Genomic DNA, 26160 nt, shown 5'->3' with positions numbered 1-26160 from the left:
GTGAACATTTTCAGCAATTTAGCTATCTGTGAAAGAAGAGGTCATAAGGGCAGATCTGGGAAAGGCAAGACTGACTTGTCTAAAACTCAGAAAAAAGGGTGCATAGGCAATAGTAGGGATATATATGAAGGATGCCAATTTTTATGTATTTGTTACTTGTCTACATCTTTTCTCTCATCTTTTACATTGAATACTTTGCTACATTGCAAAAGAATACCTAGTTCATTGTGAAAAAAGAATGAAAAAAATGTTAGATACCTACACCAGTCTCCCATATTAGACACCCACATTTGAAAGTTCAAGGACAATATACCTACACATAAATTATTGATTTTTCTGTTAAACAAATCTGAAATTGTGAAATAAAATTAAATTGAACCTTAAAGATATAGCAGAACTTAACTGAGACTTGTAGCTCATGAAAGCTTATACCCAAATAAATGTTATAGTCTTTAAAGGTGCCAAGAAGCTCCTTGTTTTTGCAAGAAATGAGAGTATTGTTACATTTTGATTAAAAAGTTAAATCCCACAAAGCTTCCAATGAAACCAGCCAATGGAGTTAGTTTCCAAAAGAGTATTTAAACTGTAAGAAAGAATTAAAGGATTTAGGGAATCCAGAAATTCTTGGAGTTGTCAGAATAAAATCTTTCAGCATTCAGATCTTGTATCAGGCAGTTTTCACCTTTATCCATACCAGTACTTATGTGATCCTGCCACCATTTTGTCCCACACCTGTCAGTTCCAATGGACAAAGCATGACAACAGGTAAGTGCTCCCTCTTGAAACAATAGGGCTGGAATGTGTCCACTTAAAGCAGGTTATAGAATAGCAGCAGAATCAACTGCTCTGTTTCTTTAGTGGTGACCGGGTGCCAGTGAATATCACTGCTTTGAGATGAAGAAGAAAAAAGCTAACACTGACTGTACATATAGTCCAAATATGTCTTTGTTGACAATAAAACAATTTCCTGATTTTATGACTGAGTGGATTTCTGAATATTTGGGGCTTTTTATTTGTTTTTATAGTAGCAAAGAACAAAAGTGCCAGAACACAAAAGCTCATTTGTGAATCCTGTGCACTTATATTCTTGATGTCCCAGAAGTGAAAGGATTTAGAATTAAACCATGTACCATGTACCATGTACCATGTACCATGTACTAACTGTCATTTACAAATATCTGTGAATGACACTGGCAAAGTTAATGTGACATCTAAAACTTTCAATACCTGATTCAAAACAGAACTATTCACAATAATTTATTAATAATCCAAATACAAGCAATGTGTGGCTTGTGTAGTGAATCTTCAAGTGAAATAAATACTTCTGAACTGGTAGTAATTTCTGACAAATTCTTAGAAAAATGTAACTAATATCAGGTGACAGACTTCTTTCATCAAATACTGATTTCTCAAGTTTGATCTTTGTTTAAAGTTTCTAGTAATACTGAGGTTACCTGAATTCCATCCATCAGTAGACCTTTTATCATGATTCAGTGATGCCAGAAACATGAGCACAGTCATTACAGAATGCTTGTTCAAAGATATCCGAGTCCTCAAGATGATTTAGAGTCATTAGGAAACTAGAGACTTAAAAGGGGTTTTCTAATTTAGGTTAAATGCTTCAGTTTTATAAAAAAAAATAACCGAAAGTCTTTACAAACTATCACTAGAAAAGTATATTCAACTGGAACATTGAGTTCAGATTTAAATATTCCTTAAAAATCTCAACCAAATCAGAATGCATGAAGAGTAATATTTAATATTTCCTGGTGATACATTTCTGATTACTAAATTTGTTAAGGGGGAGGTCCTCCGAAACAGAATTTTTTTAAAAGTCAAAATCTGCTAAAGTAATCTAGATGGATTGTTTTTAATTTTATTTTTAATTTTTGGTGACCGATTTATTTTTAACTTAGCAATTACTACAAGTAGCTATAAAAGTCCCAGAGGTGTAGCTGTGTTAATCTGTAACTTTAACAACATGAGTAATCCTATGGCACTTTACATCTACAAAGCAGTGTTATTCTAGAATAACTGATGTGTGTGTCTAGACAGCAAGCTATTTCAAAATAACTTCGAGATGACAGACTTCTTATTTTGACTTCTATAACCCTCATTTCACAAGGACTAAGGGAAGTCAAAGGAAGAGTGCTCATCCTTTGACTTCCTGCTGTGTAGTTTCCAGAAGAATATTTAAACTGTAAGAAAGAATTAAAGGATTTAGGGAATCCAGAAAATCTTATCTCTTCATGTGTACAATCTCTCTCTTATATGTGCAACTCTTAGGGTATGTCAGGACTACAGGGTTTTGTCGACAAATGTGGACTTTTGTTGACAAAACTATACCTGAGTCTACACTACCGCCGAATTCTGTCGACATAACATCAACAGAACTCGGCAGTTTTGTTGATGGCGGTAAACCTCATTCTACAAGGAGACACTGGGGAGGAATAACTTAGAATGGCCCTGGTGAGGGGCTATTTTGAAATAGCAGCAGTGCAGCATCTACACATGCCTTATTTCAAAATAGCTATTTCTGAATAGGCATTATTCCTCGTAGAAGAGGTTTACAGATTTTTGAATAACAGATTTCGAAATAACAGAACGGCTGTGTAGACGCTCGCATTATTATTTCAAAATAATGATAGTTGCACCCTTTAAGACAGAGGGGTAAATCTTCAACAAGTACACTTGTGATAGCTCTATTGAAGTTAGAGAAGCAATGCCCCTAGTAGCTTTTCTTTTATTTCTAATTTTCATGTATGTTAACATTTTTCTAACAATTATGCAGTACAAAAATGAATTTTGGGGAGATATTTGCATTTTACTCCTCTAACTTAGGTTATTGTAAAATCATCCCATATCCTTCCAAGCCAGGAGGAAGTACTACTACAAGTTTGGCCTTATAAAACTATGGCTTGAGAAAGAGTGTGTGGTTTAGAAAATAAAAAACAGGATTATGTAGCACTTTAAAGACTAACAAGATGGTTTATTAGGTGATGAGCTTTCATGGGCCAGACCCACTTCCTCAGATCAAACTGTGGAAGAAAATAGGCATGACCATATATACCAAAGGGATACAATCAAAAAAAGTGAATACAGGCAGTCCCCGGGTTACATGGATCCGACTTACATCGGATCCCTACTTACAAACGGGGTGAGGCAACCCCACACTAGCTGCACCCCCCCCAGCAGACCAGGGAGACGCGAAGCTAGCATCCCCGCCCCCTCCCCCCAGCAGACCAGGGAGACACGGAGCGGCTTTTCTCAGCAGACACCTCAGCTTGAGAATAAAGGACTGAGGGAAGTGAGGTGTGGGAGAATAAAACTGAGCTCTGGAGAAATGTTTGGCTAGAGTTTCCCCTACAATATGTACCAGTTCTGACTTACATACAAATTCAACTTAAGAACAAACCTACAGTCCCTATCTTGTACGTAACCCAGGGACTGCCTGTACATATAAAAAGGACAAATCAAATTTCAGAACATCCCCCTCTGTTCTAAAATTAGATTTGTCCTTTTTATATCTGTTCACTTTTTTTTGATTGTATCCCTTTGGTATATATGGTCATGCCTATTTTCTTCCACAATTTGATCTGAGGAAGTGGGTCTGGCCCATGAAAGCTCATCGCCTAATAAACCATCTTGTTAGTCTTTAAGGTGCTATATAGTCCTGTTTTTTGTTTCAGCTAGACTAGACTAACACGGCTACATCTCTATTATGATTAGAAAATAAGTTTGGGATGGTGATAAAGGAATAGTTAGCTAAGATTTTGATCCATGAAAAAGGTACCGTAGAAACCATGAATATGCATTGTTTTTAAAAATTCTGTCCCTGATCTCTTATTATACATTCATTTCTAGGTCAAGTTCATAATATCCTCACAGTTTTTAACCAGAAATTGCAACAATTTTATGAAAAATTTACCCCAGACCAGTTTAGAATTTGTTCCCTAGTACTTACTATAAATTAAGCCTACACTTCAAGAACCATGAAACATTACATCTATTTTGAAACTTTTTAAAAACGTTCTTGTATGATGGTTTTACAAGGTGAATGAGATGTGAATTTAGAATGAGATAGAACTTATTTTTATTTGAGCCTTAAACTAGCATTTTATCAAGTGTATGTTAAAATAAATTATATTGAAAGAACAAATCATCTAAGTCTTCTTTAGACTAATCCCATCAGAAATAAACTGAAGTGGTAATGTAACTTATACACACTACTTGGCTCTATGGCATGACAACAAAGTGAGTTTACAGGCTGATTCACTGCTTTATTGGAATGCTGACAGGTTGACTGTATGTTAAAGAATAATACTTGCACTGCTCAGAAAGCCAACAATCTCCAGTACTGATAAGCGTGCCCATAGCAATCATATTAGAGGAATTGAAATGACAGATCTGACCTTCCAGTCTCATATAATACATCTTTCTTTAGATTACTGTGCTTACACAGAAGGGAACAAAGTGCAGAATAGCAGAGAACAACTTACTTCCATACAAGGTAGTCTTGTACATGAAATCAATCCATTCCTCCTAGGTTCACTCGTTATATGGATACCACGGGCTGGATAGTGTAGCCAAATTCACTTTGCACCATTTACACAACACAAATTGAATTTAAAACAGCCAGACACTACACTGAGAATTCTCCCTGTGTAAGAGAAAGCTACACCAGCACAAAACTGGTGAATACAAATCTGAATCTTCATGGACCAGGTCTCTCTCTCTCGGCTCCACTGTCCAGTGTAAAGAGGAGCAGGGAGTGGGAAGAGGAGGTGAAGCATGGCACACTACGGCTTTGCTATACTTGATCCATCCCTGATGAATCTTCTACTAAGTTGCTGTGTCTAGACTACATGCCTCTGTCGTCAGAGGCATGTAGATTAGACACATAGGCAAAGGCAAATGATCGCGGCTTCATTTAAATTTACATGGCTGCCGCACTGAGCGGACAAACAGCTGATCAGCTGTTTGTCCGCTCAGCGCGCTAGTCTGGACGCTCCCCTGCCGACATCAAAGCCCTTTGTCGGCAGCCCCGTTATTCTTCATGGGATGAGGTTTACCGGGGATGCCGACAAAGGGCTTTGATGTCGGCAGGGGATCGTCCAGACTAGCACGCTGAGCGGACAAACAGCTGATCAGCTGTTTGTCGGCTCAGCGCGGCAGCCATGTAAATTTAAATGAAGCCGCGATCATTTAAATCGCGGCTTCATTTGCCTTTGCCAAAACAACAAATCTACATGGCTCCGTCGACGGAGCCATGTAGTTTAGACGTACCCAGTGTAAATTAAAATTGCTCCTTTGTGCTGTATATCCAAACCTAACCAAGATGAGGCCATTGAGAATAAAAGGGAGTGTGTTGAGTTTCCTGTCATCCCTCATTGTCACCGTGTGCAAGCAGAGGCTAGACCAGCAAAGAATCCAAACCAACAAGTTCACATCTGATGAATTTAGAGATTGAAGATAGGGTCAGTTTTAAATGTTCATCTTTACAGATTAGCACAGTCAGCATAACAGAAGTCTAAAATTCAATTCTCACACGTTTTTTATACAAAAAGAGTAGCTGTTACATTTGTCAAAAATCACCAGCGCTTTTTTAAACATGCCATATTGCTTGAATTGACATTATTTCATTCTGTGTGACAGATGTAAATCCTGATGTGACTGTGACTTTTTTGCAGTAGTAAAATTTTTTAGTATTACAATTATTTTAATTTAGCAATATTGACATTTCCATCCTAAATATAGTAAATAAAAAACCCTCAACCTAATGTTGTCTAGCAAGTGATCTGTTACACACATTAACATAGCATTTATACATCATGATTATATGCCACATATCACAGGTATTAATACACTATATATAAAGTTTGAGAATGAGCAAGTCTGTCTGTCAGTTTGTTCAAGAACTCTTCCTAAATTGTAAGAGCTAGAAACACTAAATTTTGTATGCTGCTTCCTCTTATCATTTAAAGCAATGTAAGGGTTTGGTTGTATGGGGGGGAGGATTGCTCACTTTGTACAAGAACTTTGGGAGTGAGGGGAAAGTATACAGTTTGCTGCATTCCTCACTCTGATGAGATTATACCAATTCATTACACAAGGTTTGGGCAGGCACTGGTGAGGAAAGAAACTGTTCTCTTTACATTTTTTATTATCATATAGCTAAAAAGAGATACCCAAATCACAGGTGACTATGTTACAACAGCAGATAAAACCCAAATACTGTACAAGATAATTGCTTCTATCCACATCAACAAAATTTTATTTTGTGCTTGTTGCCCCCTTGACATTTTTGGACTTCTAAGACCTGAAAGTCAGTAAATTTGCTATGAAAGTTGAAGTTTAATGGATCATGAATTTGGCAGAAAAGTCCAATTTTTAGAAGATTATAGAAACAACTACTATTTACAAATGTAAATAATAATTCAGGATGAAGGTTCAATAATTTGCCATTCAAGTGTTCTTAAAGCAGGACTCATAGGGTTAGGATAAGTTTCTAGCAAATAACATATCCTATTTTATTTATTGTAAATTACAATTTCATTTTCCCATTCTCACTTCATGTTTTCCTCTATACTACCATAAGGCCCTGAATGACAATGCATTTCCAGCATATTGAACACCCCCCGTCTTCATTTTAATTTCGCTGGAAGCCTCATTTCTTCTTTTTGGCTCACAAATGCTAAACTACATGAATATAACGCTATTACTATTCATACCCATTTGTTCTTATAAGCAAGAAAGCTTGTAAGTTATCACACTCCTGTCTCCCTGTGAGCACTGTCCTTTTTTAAAATTGTGAGCCCCTTTGGATAAGGACTTTGGATAAGCTCCCTTTGGATAAAGATATCTTCAGTTGTGTTGTTGAAATAATAATAATACATATTGTTTTAAAATTCAGTGGCTTATAACCCATAACATATTATTACCGTTAGGTTAGCTAGACATATAATAAATGCAGGATAGGTAAACTGCTCTACTTGGCACTTGACTTCAGTTAGAAACCAGATCCAACGCAGTCAGCAGCAATGTATGATTTAAAAAAAACACCAGACCCCATTGATTCAAGAATCTTTTGCACACCAGTGATTGATCTGAGGTGAATTGCAAAAGTAATGTACTGAGATTCAGGATAGTGTGAGGAAAATAGTGTCAATTTGCCCTATTAGTCAGAGAAAGAGCACCATATCAGTAGTCCTCAGAAGGACAATACAAATTAAGGGTGGACTAAATAACCTAATCCACCTCAATCATTACATTATTCCCTACAATTCCCTATACATTATTCCCTACAATTTCTCTGAGCTTTACCCTATCTAGTGTTAAATTGCTGAAGGCAAGAGTCCTCTATTTCCATTGAAAAACTTTTCCATAGTCAAACATTCTCCATCTATGTATATTGTAAATTCCATTAGGCTCAAAACATGCTTTCTGCATTTTGTTCAGAGCCAAGTATATTGTCAACACTTAAACAGGGAATAAATTTAACTACTGGTTCTTATTAATTAATGCCTAAAATGGTAAAATTGGACTTGTTGACTCAGTTTTCACAATTGTTACTACTATGGAGTCCATGTTTTTAAATGGTCACCTTAAAATAAAGGGAAGCTGAACAAAGAGTGGCAGCAGCAGCTGGAATCATGACCATGTGTCCAAACAAAGTTTATTCATAAGACAGAAGGAAATTGTGGCACAGCTGCAAGGGAAATACTTACAAAGTCAACAAGTACTCCAGAACTGAAGGATGGGAACATAACCAAAGGACTGAGAATTCTACAGAGAGTTAGATAACCCCCCTTAACTTCACAATTAATTTTTCAGAAAACTGAAACTGAATCTTCTCATCTCATAATTTTTAAAGACTGCAGATGCCAATTTTTACTTCTGTTATTTATTACCAGAACTGGTTAATATAGCATCTCTCTCTCTCTGTTCCTAAACAAACAACTTGAAATCTGACTAACTTTTTCCTAATCCATAACACATTTTCTTTTAAAGCATTAACAGTGAAAACTGACTGGCATTTCTGAAGAGGTGTGGTGGCTGGTTGCACCCCAGTTCTTAAAAAGAACACAACTCATAAGTAGTCTGTATTTTCCTGAGCTCAGGAATGATATCCTCAATTGTCTTCCTCCATCCTGATTCTTTGTTGGGCAATCTTATATGTGCCACATAGCCCCAGTACCTGAGTACCACACAAATCTTTAATGCACTTGGGCATGTCTACACTACACGGAAGATTGATGCTGCTATGGTCAAGCTTCCCATTAAATCAAACTCAGTGGGCACCCCCATCAGTACCAGTACTCCTGCTCCTCATAAGGAGTGAGGGAAGTTGATGGGAGGGTTTGCTGGATTTACATAGCTGCAGTTGCGTATCTTATTTAGTACTTCCACGGCAGAGCAGACCAGGCCTTATTCTCACAAATATACTTGTAAATTAGCAAAGTAATATAATTAGCCTCCTCTTTCAGACTGGAAATGAGGCACGGAGAGACTGAGCACCAGACCCACAAAAGGGACTTAGGTCTTGCCATGATGAGCATCACAATGCCTAATTTTCACATGACTAGAAAAATTACAGGAACACTGTTACAATCCACAAAAAACCTGAGTTCGGCGCCTACATTCCCTATACAATGTATGGAGAGAGATAGCCAGCATACTAGGGAGCTGCCTTAGTTAGCAAAAGGGAAATTCCAACCACCAGGGTGTGTACTAAGCCCCGATTCTCTCCCTGAGACAGGCCCTGAAGTCAGGTGTCTCCCTGCAGCCCAATCTCTGCTTATGATTCACAAATCAGGGAAACACAAGCATTCCATGGCCTAAGCCATATGCAAGCCTGACCAAACAGGCACATTCAGATGCCACCTAATTCCACACACAATAGCCGGGAGGAAGAAGGGGAGGTGAAAGATCTCCCTTATAACCTTGTGGTTAGGGTACTGATCTGAGATGTAAGAGAGAGTCTTAGTGTTCAAGTCCCCGATTTGCTGAGAAGGAGAAGATATTGAACAGGGATCTAACTCTGAGTATAGTGGACCACTGCCCTAGGATATGGAGCCATTCTAATTTTTTTTCTCAGACCAAATTAAAACTTAATTCTCCTATTATAAATAGGAGAATAAATGTCAGAATATGCCATAACCAATGGGTAAAGAACTCACTCGAGAGATCAGAGATCTCTAATCAAATCCCTTCTCCCACTTCCCAGTTGAGTACCCTGGCAACAAGGTTAAAGGTCGTAAGGGAAGTCTTCCTCTCTTTCTTCTCACCCTTTACTCTAGGGGGTATGTCTACACTACCCCGCTAGTTCGAACTAGCGGGGTAATGTAGGCATACCGCACTTGCAAATGAAGCCCGGGATTTGAATTTCCCGGGCTTCATCTGCATAAACTGGGCTCCGCCATTTTTAAATCCCTGCTCGTTCGAACCCCGTGCCGCGCGGCTACACGCGGCACGAACTAAGTAGTTCGGACTAGGAAGCCTAGTCCGAACTACCTAGTTCGTGCCCCGTGTAGCCGCATGGCACGGGGTTCGAACGAGCAGGGATTTAAAAATGGCGGCGCCCAGTTTATGCAAATGAAGCCCGGGAAATTCAAATCCCGGGCTTCATTTGCAAGTGCGGTATGCCTACATTACCCTCCTAGTTCGAACTAGGAGGGTAGTGTAGACAGACCCAGGCTGTTTTCTGTGAAGTAATGTGGCCTCTCAGCAAGCCAACCAGATTAGGCCCATGCACTTCTTAGGTGTCTTGACTTCTATCACTCTCCTGGTTAATTAATTGCTTTGGCGCTCAGGTGGGAGACAGGCATTAGAGGGTCTAGGGTGAAGAAACAGTGCACGTATTCAACGGCAGAAACATAAGCACCTAGGAAACTCTTACAGCAAAAACTTAAGCACGAAGCAAGGCACCTATGGGTTCAATGGCAGCTAAGCAGTAGTTCTGTGGATAGCAGACGTGCCTAAAAACATTAGTCAGGCACTTAAGTAGTTTTGTGGGTCCCACTCTAAATGATTTGTCTAAGGTAACATAGGATGTTCATGACAGAACAAGATTTTCATCCAGGCCTTCAATGGCTTGCATAGTGCCCTAGCCACTGGATCATCTTTCTTCAGAAGTGTAAGCAAATTAGGTCCTAGGTTAACATATGTATTCTACACTGTTTCAGAGCACAGGGGCTTATCTGAGATGTGGACATAACTGTATTCTCAAAGTTTTGTTTATGTAGTCTCTAAGGACAGGTTTACACTACCTGAGAAGATTGAAATAAGATATGCAACTCCAGCTACGTAAATTATGTAGTTGGAGTAGATGTATCTTACATTGCATTTATATACCATCCACACAGTGGGAGGCCCATGGGAACAAATGCTCTCATAGGCTTCTCTTACTCCTCACAGTGCTGACAGGGGCACCCAGTGAGTTCGATTTAGCAGATCTATACTACACCTGCTAAATTGAATCCCAGAAGATCGATAGGGCAGCATCTATCTTTCACATAATGTACATATGGCCTAGGTATAGTGGAACTGGTTCTTCACCTTGGAATCTACATTCTGCAGGTATGCCAGTTTTATGTTTAAGTAGCTCCTCAGGAAAATTTAGAAAGGGCTACACTATGAGGAACCGGCTACTGTATTTGTATTCTACTATCTGTTTCAGGTGCTGGAAATTTTAACATGATAGTATGCTTTGGTGAAGAGTGACCTAGGTAAAATATATATTAATATTTAGGAAAAAAAGGTAGGAGATAAAAAAACACATTCAGTACTAGTGTCACACACTAAGCCAAATTGTGCAGTGGGTGAGCAAGGAGTTGTAAATGAAATTCACACATGCAAATAAACCCAACCTGAATGAAGAATTCAAACAAGGCAAGCAGGTTTAATTCCTGGACATAGACTAACTGAAGTGTAGGAGCATAAGCTTTCGTGGGCAAAGACCCACTTCGTCAGATGCATGCACTGGAAATTTCCAGAGGCAGGTATAAATATGTAGGCCAGAATCATATTTATACCTGCCTCTGGAAATTTCCACTACATGCATCTGACAAAATGGGTCTTTGCCCACGAAAGCTTATGCTCCTACACTTCAGTTAGTCTATAAGGTGCCACAGGACTCCTCGTCGCTTTTGCAGATTCAGACTAACACAGCTACCCCTCTAATTCCTGGACATAGTAGACTACATTTTTAGCTTGGTTACACTTGTAAGACTCCAGTAAGTCAAATTCTGCTAATGGTTTTGCCCTAATGGATTCTAGTATCAGTAGAAGAGCAAAATGTAAAAGGGAAAAATGTGTTACTTGCTAAATGTTATTTAACTACATACAGTAATCTCCATTAAAAACATCAGCTTACGTCAATAAACATTACATATAAGAGTAACTACAGTAAATTTTGATTTTTGCACTACCTGTAATAATTAAATAACTTTACATGTTGAAAATTGATTGGTAATTAAAAGTAATATATCCCCATACTAATTATTTATATTCTCACCAAGCAGTACATGCTACCAGTTACCATGGAAATAAGGAACACACACAATATTAGTGCCTGAAACTTGAAGCTTTATCAAGTATTCTGTCATTCTAGTAGGGTTAACATAAAATCTTATCTCCCTACACAACCTAACACAACAGGCAGGGAACTCTGAGAACATTTCATTATATCTACAATATGGTTCAACTTATAGTCCTTATTCTACAATTTACATAGTATAAAGTACAGATTGTCTATGAAAGAGGGTGTTGGAACTAGGCCCTGTGTGTGAGGACAAAAGTTATCTGAAGTATCATAGGTTGAAAACATGTAACCACAAAAACTGCATGAATGAAGTGATTTACCTTTTCACCTTCAGCTCCTTTTTTACCCTCAAAGCCACGCTCTCCCTGTTTATAAAAACAAATGACGAGATTTGTGGATAGAAAATGTTAAGCAAATCTCATATATAGGACAAACATTCTACACAATTTATATTCTATTTACAGTAATTTGTATTTCAGGTTAAAAATAAGGCTAGATGAGACCACACAACTTGGATACTGAATATCTTTTATTCATATTAAAAGGTCTCAAACTTATGTGGAAAACTTTCTCTGGCTTCGGTAACTAACTCTGTTTATAGTCCATTTTAGTTAGTCCAGTCAACCATGCCCAAGAAACCAATCCTCTCATTCTGAAAATCAGTGTTTTATTTATTTTTCTTTATTTAAACTTTTAAGTCTGATTAGTCATGTGTCAAAAGCTTTCAGTCTGAGGCAGAGAGGTATGAAAATTTCAGCCCAAATGCTTTGAGTTTGGCAAAGTTATATGCAGCTGAAAAGCAAGATCTCAAAGTGGGAAGTGTCAAGCAAATTTAACAGGCAGGGCTACTCGTCCTGCCTATAACAAACATACTTCTTTTCACAAGGTACATCTTTGGTGGTCATCTTATGTCTTGTTAACTGAACATTTGATATTCTGTTAATGAGTACAATGAACACACACCTTTTTGTCATATTTCCAAGAAGCACAAGACAGCCAACATTAAAAATTCCTGACCCAAGATCTGGAAAGATTATACTTTATCGTAAATATAAAAAGAATTAAGTTATGTTTGTATCAGAGGTCTTTTTTTGTAGTAACATAGGGTATGTCTACACATCAAAGTTAATTCAAAATAACAGCCGTTATTTCGAATGAACTTTAATAGAGTCTACACAGGCAAACCGCTATTTTGAACTGATTTCAACTGATTCCAAGCTCTGAATGCAGAACGACATATGCAGGCCACTGTGACTCAGGTATGGTGCCAGAGGCCCAGAGCTAGAGTTCCACTTAGATGTAAGTGAATTTTACACCCTATAAGTAATTTAAAATATTGACCAATTTAAATAGCTGGGGAAATGAAGGAAACTTCAGAAATGCAAATATACAAGATAAAACTAAAATGCCTTTACCTTGGAACCAGGAAGGCCAGGAACACCTACCAAGCCATCTTCTCCCTGAAATAAAATGTACATTACCTTAATTATTGGCTATCGCACACATGAAGAAACCGAAAGAAAAATATAAAGGCTGCTTATTCCCAGAAATATTTTCAAACAAATCAAGTCCCATTACAAGTAATTATGAGCAGATACAGGCCAACATTACACCAAGGCTACATCTAGACTACATGGCTCCATAGACAGAGCCATGTAGATTTGTTTGTTCGGCAAAGGGAAATGAAGCCACGATTTAAATAATCGCGGCTTCATTTAAATTTAAATGGCTGCCCCGCTCAGCCGATCAGCTGTTTGTTGGCAGATCGGGGCAGTCTGGACGCTCCCCTGTCAACATGAAAGCCCTTTATCGACCTCCCTGGTAAACCTCATCCTACGAGGCATAACAGGGAGGTCGATAAAGGGCTTTCAGGTCGGTGCAGGAGTGTCCAGACTAGCGCGCTGAGCTGACAAACAGCTGATTAGGTGCTTGCATTATTTCTTATATAACCAATACCAATTGGTGGTTGGGCTAATACAGGAATGATCATGTGGACACCAAGAATTAATAAACGTATTAGGAAAATTATTTCCAATAGCAGAGCAGAATTAACTGCTGGGCAGACGTTAGGCAGATGTGAAAAAAAATCTCTAAGCTAAAGGGGAAAGTTGACTTAAGCAAAAGAAAGCAAGGAAAGCACATAAGCAAAAGAAATATTAAGAATTCTCATGGTAACTGACTAAAGCTCCTTAAAGAGTCAAATTCTAACTTATGCCTCCACAATGGAGAAAATGAAAGAGCTTCCAATGTATTCAATTGGACAGTTCAATGAAAATATCTGTTCAATGTGCACATGTAATCAAAACACTAAATGAGACCTTATTTTGTAGTAGGAAAGGGCTAAGGAAAGGATTAGGCCATTATATAAATTAGTGGCCTTGGTCTACCTTTGAATGCTGTAATTTTTTCGGCACTTTACCAGCAAAAGCAGATAGCACAAACAGAAGTGATTCAGATGAGTGATGGAAATACTTTTTATTTTATTATTGATCACAGTTCATTATTTTAACATGTAGATACCTGATTTTTATGTATTACATGAATCAGGTAGTAATATAAGATTACTCAAAATGGTACCAAAATTAATTAAAAATCACATAACCTATCCATATTTTAAAGGGTAAGGAGAAACTTATACCAAAAACTTAGAACAACTTAGAATCATTAAGTGCATCACATGCTTTAGAACCAGAGCTGGCCCACAACATTTTGGCACCTGAGGTGGGGAGCTCAAATGATGTCCCCATGACACCTTTTCTCCTGCCTGCCTGTTATGTCTCTTGTGCCCTCTTTCCTCCAGTATGGCACTCAATCATCTCTATGCATCTAGAGCAGAGAGAATACATATGCACCTAGCAGCAGACACAACTTTCTACAGTCTGGCACCTGTGGTGGCAGCCTTAGTTTGCCTCATGGTAAGGCCAGCCCTGTCTAGAACTGACAGCACTTTAGAAGTTAATGTGGTATACATCACATCAAACATAGTAGAACTTAATGAGATTCTTTTTTGGGATAAGAATGAAAATAATTACTTGAAAAACACTTTAAAAGTTTATAAATATATTACCAACAAAGTTTATGAAATCCAAGATGTTTAGCTATTTCCCATCCTCAATATAAAAGTAAATAGTCCTTTTGTATAATTTGAACTACTATTTCAAGTTTGATTTACAGGATTTATATGATATTTTAGAAACACTAGTCATGCAATTCCTGTTAATATCAATTAAAGTAATGCAGTTAAAGCTTATTCACAGTTTTGAAATCCATGTTTGCACCTTTCATTTACTTTGAGAATTCCAGGCCTTTGGATCCACTTAAAGGCCCAGCCTTTGAATATGAGGACAACTATTTTTAGCGGTAAAGAAATGGAGCGGAATGATCAAAATGTACCACCAGAGGGTCATATTATGGGAAGAACAAGCCTAAAACCACAAAAGAGGTTATTGCTTTTTTATAAATAAAAATATCAGATTTTCCTCCACTGGTATGATATTTTCCTGATCTTACTGGAATGTTACTTTGTTTTCCAAAGCAAATGGTTAGAATCACCTTTTGAAGTATAATTTGATTTAAAAAACCCCACCAACAGCAGATACTTACTAGTGCTCACACTGAGAATCCTATGGACTAGTCATGTCCTGGAGCCAGCTTCAAATTTTGACATTTTTGTTTCATGTTCACACTTCATTTACAGACCCAGAACACACATTTTCAAAGCACACTAAGGTCAGGGAGAACTGTCAATATTTAGCACTCTGAAAACTCAAGCCTTAAGGGCTCAGTTCAGTTGTGCCTTGCAGCCCCTTTGAACAAGCTAAATTAACAAAGAGGGACCTTGTAGCAGGCCTAAGGCCTTCCCAAGAATATCCCAAATACCTCAGGAGTTACAGAACAATCTCCTACCTCTCTGTGCTCCTTCCACAGCAGCCCCAGAGTAGGAGACATTTACATCCTTGGTGATTCTGTGCCACTGATACTGTACATACAAGTCAGCTGACCCTCAGAAGATAACCTAACCTAAGGTGAGGGCTGAACCAGTCCTTTCCTTACACTGGCCCCAGCACAGAGATAATGCGACTCTGGATGTCAAGTCAGATACCGACAAATTAAGGCGACCAAACTAGATAGTTGAAAATGTAAGTTGTAGTTGTGATGTTGGCAGATTGGATGCCGGCACATGCCAAAGTCTCTAGGTCTCAGCTGATCACTGACAAATGTGTACCTAGAATCAGTCTGCTCACTTGAGTGTTAGTTATAATGCTAATATTTACTTTAACAATAAGAATGTATTTAGAATTTATGAAATGCTTGTACGTTGCTTCATGTATTAATCTCCCAGATCATACTGGTGGGGGAGTGGTACTATATGTGAAAGACAGGTTAGAATCAAACGAAGTAATAATCTTAAATGAACCAAACTATTTCACAGACCAGAATTGGGTACACGTCACTTCAGAACAGGATGCAGAGATAAAGTTCCTTGACTCCTTTAATGACTGCTTCTTGGAGCAGCTGGTTCTAGAACCCACCAGGGGACAGGCAATTCTTGCTTTAGTCCTAAGTGGAGCAGAGGAGCTGGTCCATGAGGTGAATATAGCTGAATCACTTGGATATAGTGACCATAACATAATTAAATTTAACATTCCTGTGGTGGGAAAAGCTCCATAGCAGCTCAGCAGTATGGAATTTAATTTCAGAAAGGGGAATTACATAAAAATGAGGTTAATTAAACAGAAATTAAAAGGTTCAGTGCCAAAAGTGAAATTCCTGCTAAAGCTGCATGGAAACTTTTCAAGGAGCTCAACTTAAAAGATATAATATAGCTCAACTTAAATGTATGCTCCAAATTAAAAAAAAACTTAGTAAGAGAACCAAAAACATGCTAGTGTGGCATAACAACCAAGTAAAGGAAGCAATGAGAGAGATAAAAAGACATCATTTGAAAAGCAGAAGCTAAATCCTATTTACTAAGTATAAGAGGAGTAGCCATGTTAGTCTGAATCTGCAAAAACCTGCAAAAATGACAAGAAGTCCTGTGGCACCTTATAGACGAACAGATTTATTGTAGCATAAACTTTTGTCATAAATTTATTGTAGCATCTGACAAAGTGGGTCTTTGTCCACGAAAGCTTATGCTTCAATAAATCTGTTAGTCTATAAGGTGCCACAGGATTTCTTGTCCTATTTACTAAATTACTTAAACTAGCAAGTAAGACTACATGATCCCCAAGCTCAGTGCTCTAGACCACTCTCTTTAGCTGGCACGGATTCTAGTTTTTTAAATGATTAATTAATATGTTTTAAAATAGTGCATACACCAAGAAAGAATGACTGACACATTTTGTACATTCAACTAAATCAATAAAATAAAGGTATGTGTAGAATTGTTGGTGTTCATAAAAAAAATCAAACATAATTTCTGTTGTCAAACTCACTAATTATTTTTGCACACAATTACAGGAAGAAATATGAGAGGGCGTTTTTGAAAATTTGGGCACAAAGACATGCACAATTTATTTTCTAAATAGTCAAAATGCTATGCCTCTATTTTTTCCTTAAAATATCCTAAGAATGGAATTTATCAAGCTCTTTGAATGGACAACTATCCCTGACTTGATTGACACCATGAAGAACTCCCCAACATCAAAAAAATGCTTGCAAAAGCAGACTCTGCACTGCCAAAAAATCCAGTAACAGCTTTCTTGCATATTCACTTCCATACAGAGAGAAAAACCATTTTTATTTTCTGACATTTTTTCCTTCTGAGTACACTCTCTAACCCTGAGCACAATGCCTTGATTACATCCCACCGATTTCAATGGGAGCAGAACTGGGTGTCAAGGAAATGAACTACAAAAAGAAGAGGAGGAAATGAAGGCAAGTATTTTTGATAAGACATTAGATTGAGTCTCAGTGATCTATGTTCAGTTCCCAGACCTTCTGTGTGACCTAGGGCAAGTCATTTAAATCTCTATTTGCTTCCTTACCTCAGATGGGTATTCTGGGGATAAATTCACTAATGCCTGTGAAGCACTTAAATATTGCAGTGATGGAGTCTACTGAGCAGACAAAAACACTGTACACGGCCAAACAACAGTTTACAATGCTCTAGTGGCTGAAGGCTTTTAAGGTGCTGTACAGTTTCTCTACCTGTGAGAATTACCTAGCAATCAGCCTTGTTATGACCCACCTTTAACTTCCATCCCATAGGCTGAGAAACACTGTTATAAACTGGGCCCCAATAGATGTTAGTAAGGATTTGTAAACTTTTTACACATATGCAATGAGAATGTTCTATGACAGTGTCTCTCAACCTTTCCAAACTACTGGACTCCTTTCAGTCTGATTTGTCTTGCATACGCTTAAGTTTTATTTCACTTAAAAACTGCCTGCTTACAAAATTAGAAACAAAAATACAAAAAGCATCACAATAATATGACTGAAAAACTGTTTACTTTCTCATTTTATAATATAATCATAAAATAAATTACCATAAAATCTCGAGTATAATGCACACTTTTTTCCGATTTTTTTCTGGGTCAAAGTCGGGGTGCACATTATACATAGCAGTTATTTTTTAAAGTTTTATTTTGGCTCCCGGACAAGGCGAGGAGCCAGTGGCGCCGCCAGGCTGCACCCAGGAGCCCCTGCAGCAGGCTGGGAGTGGAGAGCGAGCCGCAGAGCGCGCTGCCCCCCGGGTGCAGCAGAGCACAGGAGGAAAAGACAGTGAGGCACTTTGCCAAGGGGCCGCCAACTGCCCTGGCCCGGGGTGTCCTGGGCAGGCCGTCCCCCTACTCTCAGCTGCAGCTGATGATGATGGCCGGGTCCAGGCTGTGGGTCTGGCAAAGCCTCCACTTGGAGAGGCTCTTGGAGGAGGTAGCTGAGCCTGAGGGCCCCCGCAGCAGGTGTGAACTCAGCGCAGCGCATGGGCAGCCTGGGGCCGGCTACAGGAAGCGGGTGAGTCTGGGCTTGGTGCTGGCAGTCCTGTTGACAGGAGTGTAGATATATATAGGAGCACATTATATATAGGAGTTCCGTTTTTTCCATGATTCTGACATTGAAAAGGTAGAGTGCGCATTATACCTAGGTGCATATTATACTCGTGATTTTATGGTAATTTGTTTATAAATATTGTACTTACATTTCACTGTAAGGTATCTAGAAAACTATAAACCGTCACTGTATGAAATATTAGTTGTACTGACTTTCTGTAGCCTTTTGTAAAACTAGGCAAATAGCTAGATGAGCTGATATGCCCTCTAGAAGATCTCGAGGGATACATGTACATTCTCGGTTGAAAATGACTTCTATTGAAATAAAAAAATCCCCATGAAAACACTTGCTATTGAGGACAGAAAAAAACCCCAAACAAGCAGGACTTTCTGTTTACAAAAGGTTCTAAAAGATTAATAATCTCATGTGGAAAATTCTTAGAAAATTAAGCCTAGCTAGCTGGATATGTCTATCATCAGTATTGATAAAATACACAAAATTTTAAATTCTGATATTAAATTCTGGAAAAATTGATAGATTTTTGTAACTGAACTTGGTTCCTCAGTATGAATCTATTGAAAGAGAAACTGTCTGAGACACAACATTGCTTGATTTACACAGCTTTAAAACATATCTAAAACCCACTAAAGTCATTTAAACTCAGTTGAACTTACTGAAATAATATCTGAAATGGAGGGTCTGGTCCAAATTGTGGAACTTCATAAATCAGAGTAGTTTTTGTTCTGATAACATGAGGGTGGTGTTCTTAGCTAGTTATGAAATTTGTACCCACTACTGATCCAATACAAGTAGTGCAGTAATACCATTTTATTTTATCTACTGCCATTTGGAATGTAAAGATTTTTTTCATGGTTGTATCTCCTAATTTTGAAACCAAAGCCCTTTGATATATTTTAGTTATGGGAGCAGAGGCTATGTGGATTAGGTGGGATATACACAGTGTATTTATAATTTTAATAGCTGAGATCCCCATGGGATTGCCTCCTACTCACAAGCTCCGGGTCACCTTATCATTACTAATCGTGAGTGATCTTTCATTGGAGCAGAGGGAGGAGTACAGCAGTGTAGTAACCTTGTAATAGTTCCCCTGCCCCTTTTCTTTACAATATATTTGGGATGGCTGGTTCTTCTCCAGCCTTTTCTTTTTTATGGGGCAAGTGACAGAAGGAGGGCATTACACAACCATATCTCCAGGGGGAATAGGCTACCTGCATGCCCACCACTCCCATTCTGCTGCAGCTGAGTGGGAATGGCTCAAAGTGCAGTCACTCTTACTGCACTAGGTCTCAAAGCTGAGATTCCTCAGACAGCACCAAACATATATGTAACAGATATCCCTTATTGAGAAAAAGTGCCCCAAAAGACAGCTGAGATCCTTTGAAAATCTGTTCTATAGTAAATAGAGGAACACTCCTATTGACTGTCTGTCTGAGACACTTTTCTCAACTACAATATTCTCTTCACCTGCAAGAATCAGGGGCAAGAAGCCAGGTTCAGAACACGGATAACTGAAACTACATCTCACACAGGACAGTCCTGAGCAGTACCATAAAGTATTGTGTTTTGGATGGGTTTTTTAATCATTATTTTTTGTAAATTGCTTGGTGGAAAAATCAGCTGCAGAAAATAGATGTAATTATACATTTTTCTGGCTATGTCCTTTCTTTCTCATGTAAGGCACAACATACATTCCACAAGCACACAACTTACAAGCATCTGTATTGTCTGGTTAGGAAGCTCCTGCAGCCATTTTGCAGCACTACAAACATGACCTTGTCAGTGAAAAATAGCCACATGTTTTTGTTGAAGTTCCTGTAGCTTCATCTCTTTTCAGCTCACTGGCTTGCATTACTACTTTGGAAAAATGCCCCAATCTAAAATGCAATGAAAAATTGAAAATCTCAAAGGAAAAAAATAGCCACAGCCATTATTGTACTTCAGATCCTACTGTCTAAAGCTCTGTGGGTTCACATTAACCAAAGGTGAGACAAAGGGCTAACACTGCAATCTCTGATGGCATTTCTGTTTTGTTTATAGTCACTCACTCAAATGCAATAAGATTACATAAAAATGAACTTTTCTCCTTTTCCCCCTTTCGCCACTGTTAGAACACCAAGCACTGATACAGAGCAACAAAATAGTTTCCTGTAGAGATTTGTGAAATCTTTTCTTTAGTAATCAGAGTGCTATTTTGAAGCTCACAGTATAAATAATAAGCATTTAAATTCTGCACACAAACATGAGCGGCCCTATACAAGCTGCTGGCAACTGGCACCCTACGCAAAACACGTGATCGGCACGCGATCGGCGCCCCTGCCGCCAAAGCCCTCAACGGCCGTTTATCTTGGTGCCCTAGGTGACTACCTAGTTCACCTGTACTGACAGGCCGCCAATGCACACATATTTTTCTAGTCTGCTAATCTAAGCTCTAGACTACACTACAAATTTATGTCAGTATAACTACATTGTTCAGGAGTGTGTTACGCCAATCTAACTCCTGGTGTAGACAGTGCTATATCAATGGGAGAGCTTCTCCCATTGCCATAGTTACCACCTCTCGGGAAGGTAGAGAAACTATGCCAATGGAAGAAGCTCTCATTTGGCACAGATAGCTATGAGGATCCCTCCTGCCTTATGAAAATTGGCTTATGAATATAAATATGTGTAACCCAAAGATGCTTTGGATAAAGTACCTCTTGTAATCTATCAATTTTAATGTTACAATCTGCTGGATCTGTATATACTATTTTGGTGCAGGTATTATTCTTGTACATAAAGTTAGAAATATGAAGTATGAGACTGTTTATAGTTTGAAATATGCTAATGAGAGCCATAAATGGTCCTCCCTTCTCCCGCTCCCCTCCCGAAGTCTTAAGGACTGTGTGGTTAACTTAACAATTTGTAAACAGCCTTGTTTGTCTTTTAAGTCCAAAGGTGATTGGACTAGTAAGACATGTGATCATACCATCTGGCACTAGGATTCCATTTTGACCAGGTACTTTTCCATGGAAGAACAAAGGATTCCTGCTCCAAGGGAAAGATTATTTAAGAAAAGTTATCAGGTCTTTGTTTTTGGCTGGGATGGCGCACACAAAAAGAAGACTGGGAACCCAGATCAAGAAAAAAGTCTTAGTACCTGAAGATAGCTAGGACAAGAACAGCTCTTTAGGGAAGAATCCATTTGCAATAAGTTTTAATGTATTAGAACTAGCTACACATTTTCTTTTCATTTTAATGTTGTAACTTTCTTTGATCTGTCTTTTCTCTTGCAACCACTTACATTCTACTGTTTGTACTTAATAAAAACACATTTATTTACTATCAAGCCCAGTGTAAATAATTGCTATCTTTTGGGGGAGGACAACCAGTGTTCATGTTCCTCTTTCACTGACAAAGAAAGCTTACATGAATGAGCTTTCAAGTGTAAGACTTCTACACAGAGAAAGATGGATTTATTTGGGGATTTGATCCCTTCTGGGAGGTGGTTTCCTGGGTGCTATGCACTAAAACTGCATTCTACCAGAGCTGAAGTGATTCAGTGTTTGCACTGCTTTTCAAGGGGCAGTAACCCCAACTCTGTACCTTGTGTGGAGGACACCAGAGGATCTGGCCCAGAAGAACAAGGTAAAAGGGAAGACTCACAGAGCAAATAGGTGGGTGTCAGTGGCAAATGGGGGAACAATCCCAAGGGGTTTTCTGTGATCATACTCCATCACAGATTGTCAGGCTCAATGGATAGTGATCAATCTCTCAATGTCTGGTTGACGGTTGGTATCTGGGGGTATGTCTACTCTACCACCCTAGTTCGAACAAGGGTGGTTAATGTAGTCAATCGAAGTTGCAAATGAAGCCCGGGATTTAAATATCCGGGCTTCATTTGCATCTTGCCGGGCACCGCCATTTTTAAATCCCCGGTAGTTCAGGCTCCGTGCCCACGGCTACACACGGCACGGAGTAGGTAGTTCGAATTAGGCTTTCTAATTCGAACTACCATTACTCTTCATGGAACGAGGTGTAACAGTAGTTCGAATTAGAAAGCCTAATTCGAGCTACCTACTCCGTGCCGCGTGTTGCCATGGGCACGGAGTCCGAACCACCGGGGATTTAAAAATGGCGGCGCCCGGCAAGATGCAAATGAAGCCCGGGATATTTAAATCCCAGGCTTCATTTGCAACTTCGATTGACTACATTAACCACCCTAGTTCGATCTAGGGTGGTAGTGTAGACATACCCAAGCAGATTGCCCCAGTTTTGGGGATGGTTTTGTTTAATATCTTTATTAATGACCCAGATGAGGGGATAGACTGTACCCTCAGCAAGTTCACAGATGACACTAGCTGAGGAGGAGAGGTAGATACATTGGAGGGTAGGGATCAGGTCCAGAGTGACTTAGACAAATTGGAGGATTGGGCCAAAAGAAATCTGATGAGGTTCAACAAGGACAAGTGAAGAGTCCTGCACTTGGGACAGAAGAATTTCCAGGCTAGGGACTGACTGGCTAAGTAGCAGTTTGGCAGAAAAAAGACTTCGGGATTACAATGGATGAGATTCTGGATATACATTAACAGTGTGTCCTTGTAGCCAAGAAGGCTATTGGCATATTAGGATACATTAGGAGGAGCATTGCCAGCAGATCTAGAAAAGTGATTATTCCCCTTTATTTGGCACTGGTGAGGCCAAATCTGTGCCTCCTCCCCCAATTACAGAAAGGATGTGAACACATTGAAGAAAGTCCAGCGGAGAGCAACAAAAATGATTAGGGGGGTGGAGCACATGTCTTATGAGGAGAGTCTGAGGTATTTGGGTTTATTTAGTCTACAGAAGAGTGGGGGGGGGGGGGGTTGATAGCAGTCTTTAACTACCTGAAAGGGGTTCCAAGAGAATGGAGAGAGGCTATTATCAGTGGTGACAGATGACAGAACGAAAAACAATGGTCTCAAGTTGCAGTGGAGGATGTCTAGGGTGGATATCAGGGAAAACTAGGAGGGTGGTGAAGCACTGGGATGGATTACCTAGGGAGGTGGTGGAATCTCTATCCCTAGAGGTGTTTAAGTTCCTGCTTGATAAAACCCTGTCTGAGATGATTTAGTTGGGATTGCTCCTGCTTTTGGTAGGGGGCTGGACTCGATGATCTCGTGAGGTATCTTCCTACCCTATGATTCTACAGTAACGTCTTCACTAAGTACTAAAGCTGCATTGTTTCAACATGTCCTATCCCACTGCTTCTCTCTCCCTGTATTGTGTGATTGGCATCTAGATTGTAAACCCGTTGGGAGATTTCCTATTCTTTTATGTTTTCACATCACACAGTACAATGGAGCTTTGAGCTGCTGTTTGTTAATTAAATCAATAACTTGAAGCTGTTTGCCCCAATGAGTTTTTTATAATTTTTATGTGTCTGCTGCTCTTGGAGGTAGCTTTCACTGAAGGTTATAGACAGCTCAATGAAAACCAACCACTGGAGACTTCAGCTAATGAAAATACTTAACCATTACTGACAATAAAGAAAATAGATCTTACATGCAATAAAGAAAATGCAATAAATGAATCCCCCAACATTACTATTTAGGTGACATAACATCAGGATAAATTTGTCCCAACTAGTGTTCAAGATTTGTGCTCTCCTATTCCAAATTAAAACAATTCCCCACCCCCTCACTTATGGAGCATGGCAAAGAATTTGAAATTCACAGGAAGAATAATAGTGGGGGCACCTTGTATTTAAGAAAAAAATCAGCTGAGTAGGCTCTCTGTACAACAATTGTAAAAATCTGGCTTCTCTCAGATATTTTATTATTATGAATCAAACACCTGTGTTACCAGCTGTACTACATGTGTGTAAGTGTTGAACCATCTGCAGTACATGCACTTTGCCATTTGTTTTACTTTGTAGGCTAGAAATGAGTTCATTGGATGGAAATATAACAGCAGAGTTAGCAAGCCCTTTTTTATTTTTGGAAGCTTTATACAAGAGCAGCAATACTGACTGATGATTATATTAGATATGGCCCAGCCTCAGACAGTTGTGTTGGACTAATCAATTGAGGTTTCAGATATGCAACCTGAATCTTGTGCATTGCAATGGACATTTTGACGGGATCCCACTGTGAAAATAAATCACACTTTTAGTACCTCATATTGATTTTACTCTATGAAGAATCTAAATATACCCAGCTTTTACTTCTGACAACTGGATATTTGACAAGTAACAAATACTATCTTTGTTTTAAAAATGTAGCTATAACAGCTTTGTGGGTGGGAAAACAATAAAAACAACCCACAACATCAGTCTAGCAGAAAATTCATGTTTGAGCTAGTTTCATTGAAAGCAAATAAAGTATTACTTCAACCCCAACAGTATTGCTGTGAAAAATATAGTGTAGATCTTATAGCCAAGAGATCAAAAATTATTATAAAAGTCTTCCCCTGGGCTCTCCTTTGCACAATTACAGATCCTCCAAAGTTTAAAATATGGCAAAGGTGGAATTATAGTTCAATTCATTAAATCTCACAGCAGCCAACAAAACAACCTGCAGCCTCAATATAATTTGTGAAATATAAAAGGACACTATTTTCTGGGGCTTGCAGTGAGCTTTTACAATTTCTTCTAAGTAAAAAATTGGACTACAAGGTGTAAGTCACATGGAATATTTTGTTATATTCAATATAATACATTGCTTTTTAAATTAGAGCGTTAACATAAGAATTATCCTCTCCGAAATAATCAATGTCTGCAATCAAGTCTTCAATCCTGCCTTTGACAAAATCCAACAGACAATGTCTTCAAAGAAAAACAAAAACACGAAACAGAAGTAGACAAGGTGCCTGACGAGTTTTAAAAATGCTATAGCATGAGGAGAGAAATTACTTCCTGTCACATGTGGACTAATTTCATTCCCAAAACATAGTTGCCATATCTTATTATTGAAAGTCCAAGAGTTTAGCTTTTCTTAAAACTCCAACTTCTAGAATCATGTTAACAGATGAAAATAAGTTTCTAGCCTTCAAAATAGCAGAGAAAATTAATGAAAATGTGACCCCTGTGTAACCTAAGAGCTCATTAAAAGAATTAAAAAGTATAACTATTAAAAATATCACCGTTTTTAAGCCATTCTCATGACTTCTGGGGACCTGACTCATGATTTTTTTGAATGTTTGGGGTTAATACACTGGAAAATGAATACAGGGATTACAACTATTTAATCCAGGACTCGAATTGTAGTGTTCATTTGTTTTTTTATGAAGGCACTGAGTGCTTACATTTAACAATTACATTTTTTTCATTTAAATGCTGTGCAATACAGTGATGAGAGTCGCCAACATGCAGCAGCCTACTCTAACCTGTTCAGGGTACACTTTCCAAATGGAGGATGCAGGTGCCCTCTATATCCTCATTTAACAACAACTGCTATTTCACACAGGCTACTATCATCGGCTAACTCTCTAGTACAGACCTATGCCAATATAACTATGTCCTAACACTGGGGCTATGTCTTGACTGCAGGCTTCTTTCAGAAGAAGCTTTTTCAGAAGAGAGCTTTCAAAAAAACTTCTTCCAAAAGAGAGCGTCTACACAGCACAAGTATCAGAGGGGTAGCCGT

The 26160-nt window shown here is 38.6% G+C and overlaps 1 protein-coding gene across 11 annotated transcripts in view; it reads right to left on the bottom strand.

The window, feature by feature from the left end:
- The window catches only part of COL19A1 (collagen type XIX alpha 1 chain), a 372523-nt gene that overhangs the window by 227697 nt on the left and 118666 nt on the right, over nucleotides 1–26160 (bottom strand). For all 11 annotated transcript variants that reach the window (XM_006127229.4, XM_014575574.3, XM_014575570.3 and 8 more), the window contains exons 11-12: nucleotides 12958–13002; nucleotides 11863–11907 (exon numbers count right to left, since the gene is read on the bottom strand). In XM_006127229.4, coding sequence (XP_006127291.2) covers nucleotides 11863–11907; nucleotides 12958–13002 — 90 coding nt within the window. The remainder of the gene's footprint in view (nucleotides 1–11862; nucleotides 11908–12957; nucleotides 13003–26160) is intronic.

This window comes from Pelodiscus sinensis, chromosome 3 (genome assembly GCF_049634645.1).
Source record: "Pelodiscus sinensis isolate JC-2024 chromosome 3, ASM4963464v1, whole genome shotgun sequence".
In the NCBI taxonomy this organism is placed as follows: Eukaryota; Metazoa; Chordata; order Testudines; family Trionychidae; genus Pelodiscus; species Pelodiscus sinensis.
The sequence above is the reverse complement of the archived record's forward strand: the minus strand, read 5'-3'. Positions and strand labels throughout refer to the sequence as shown.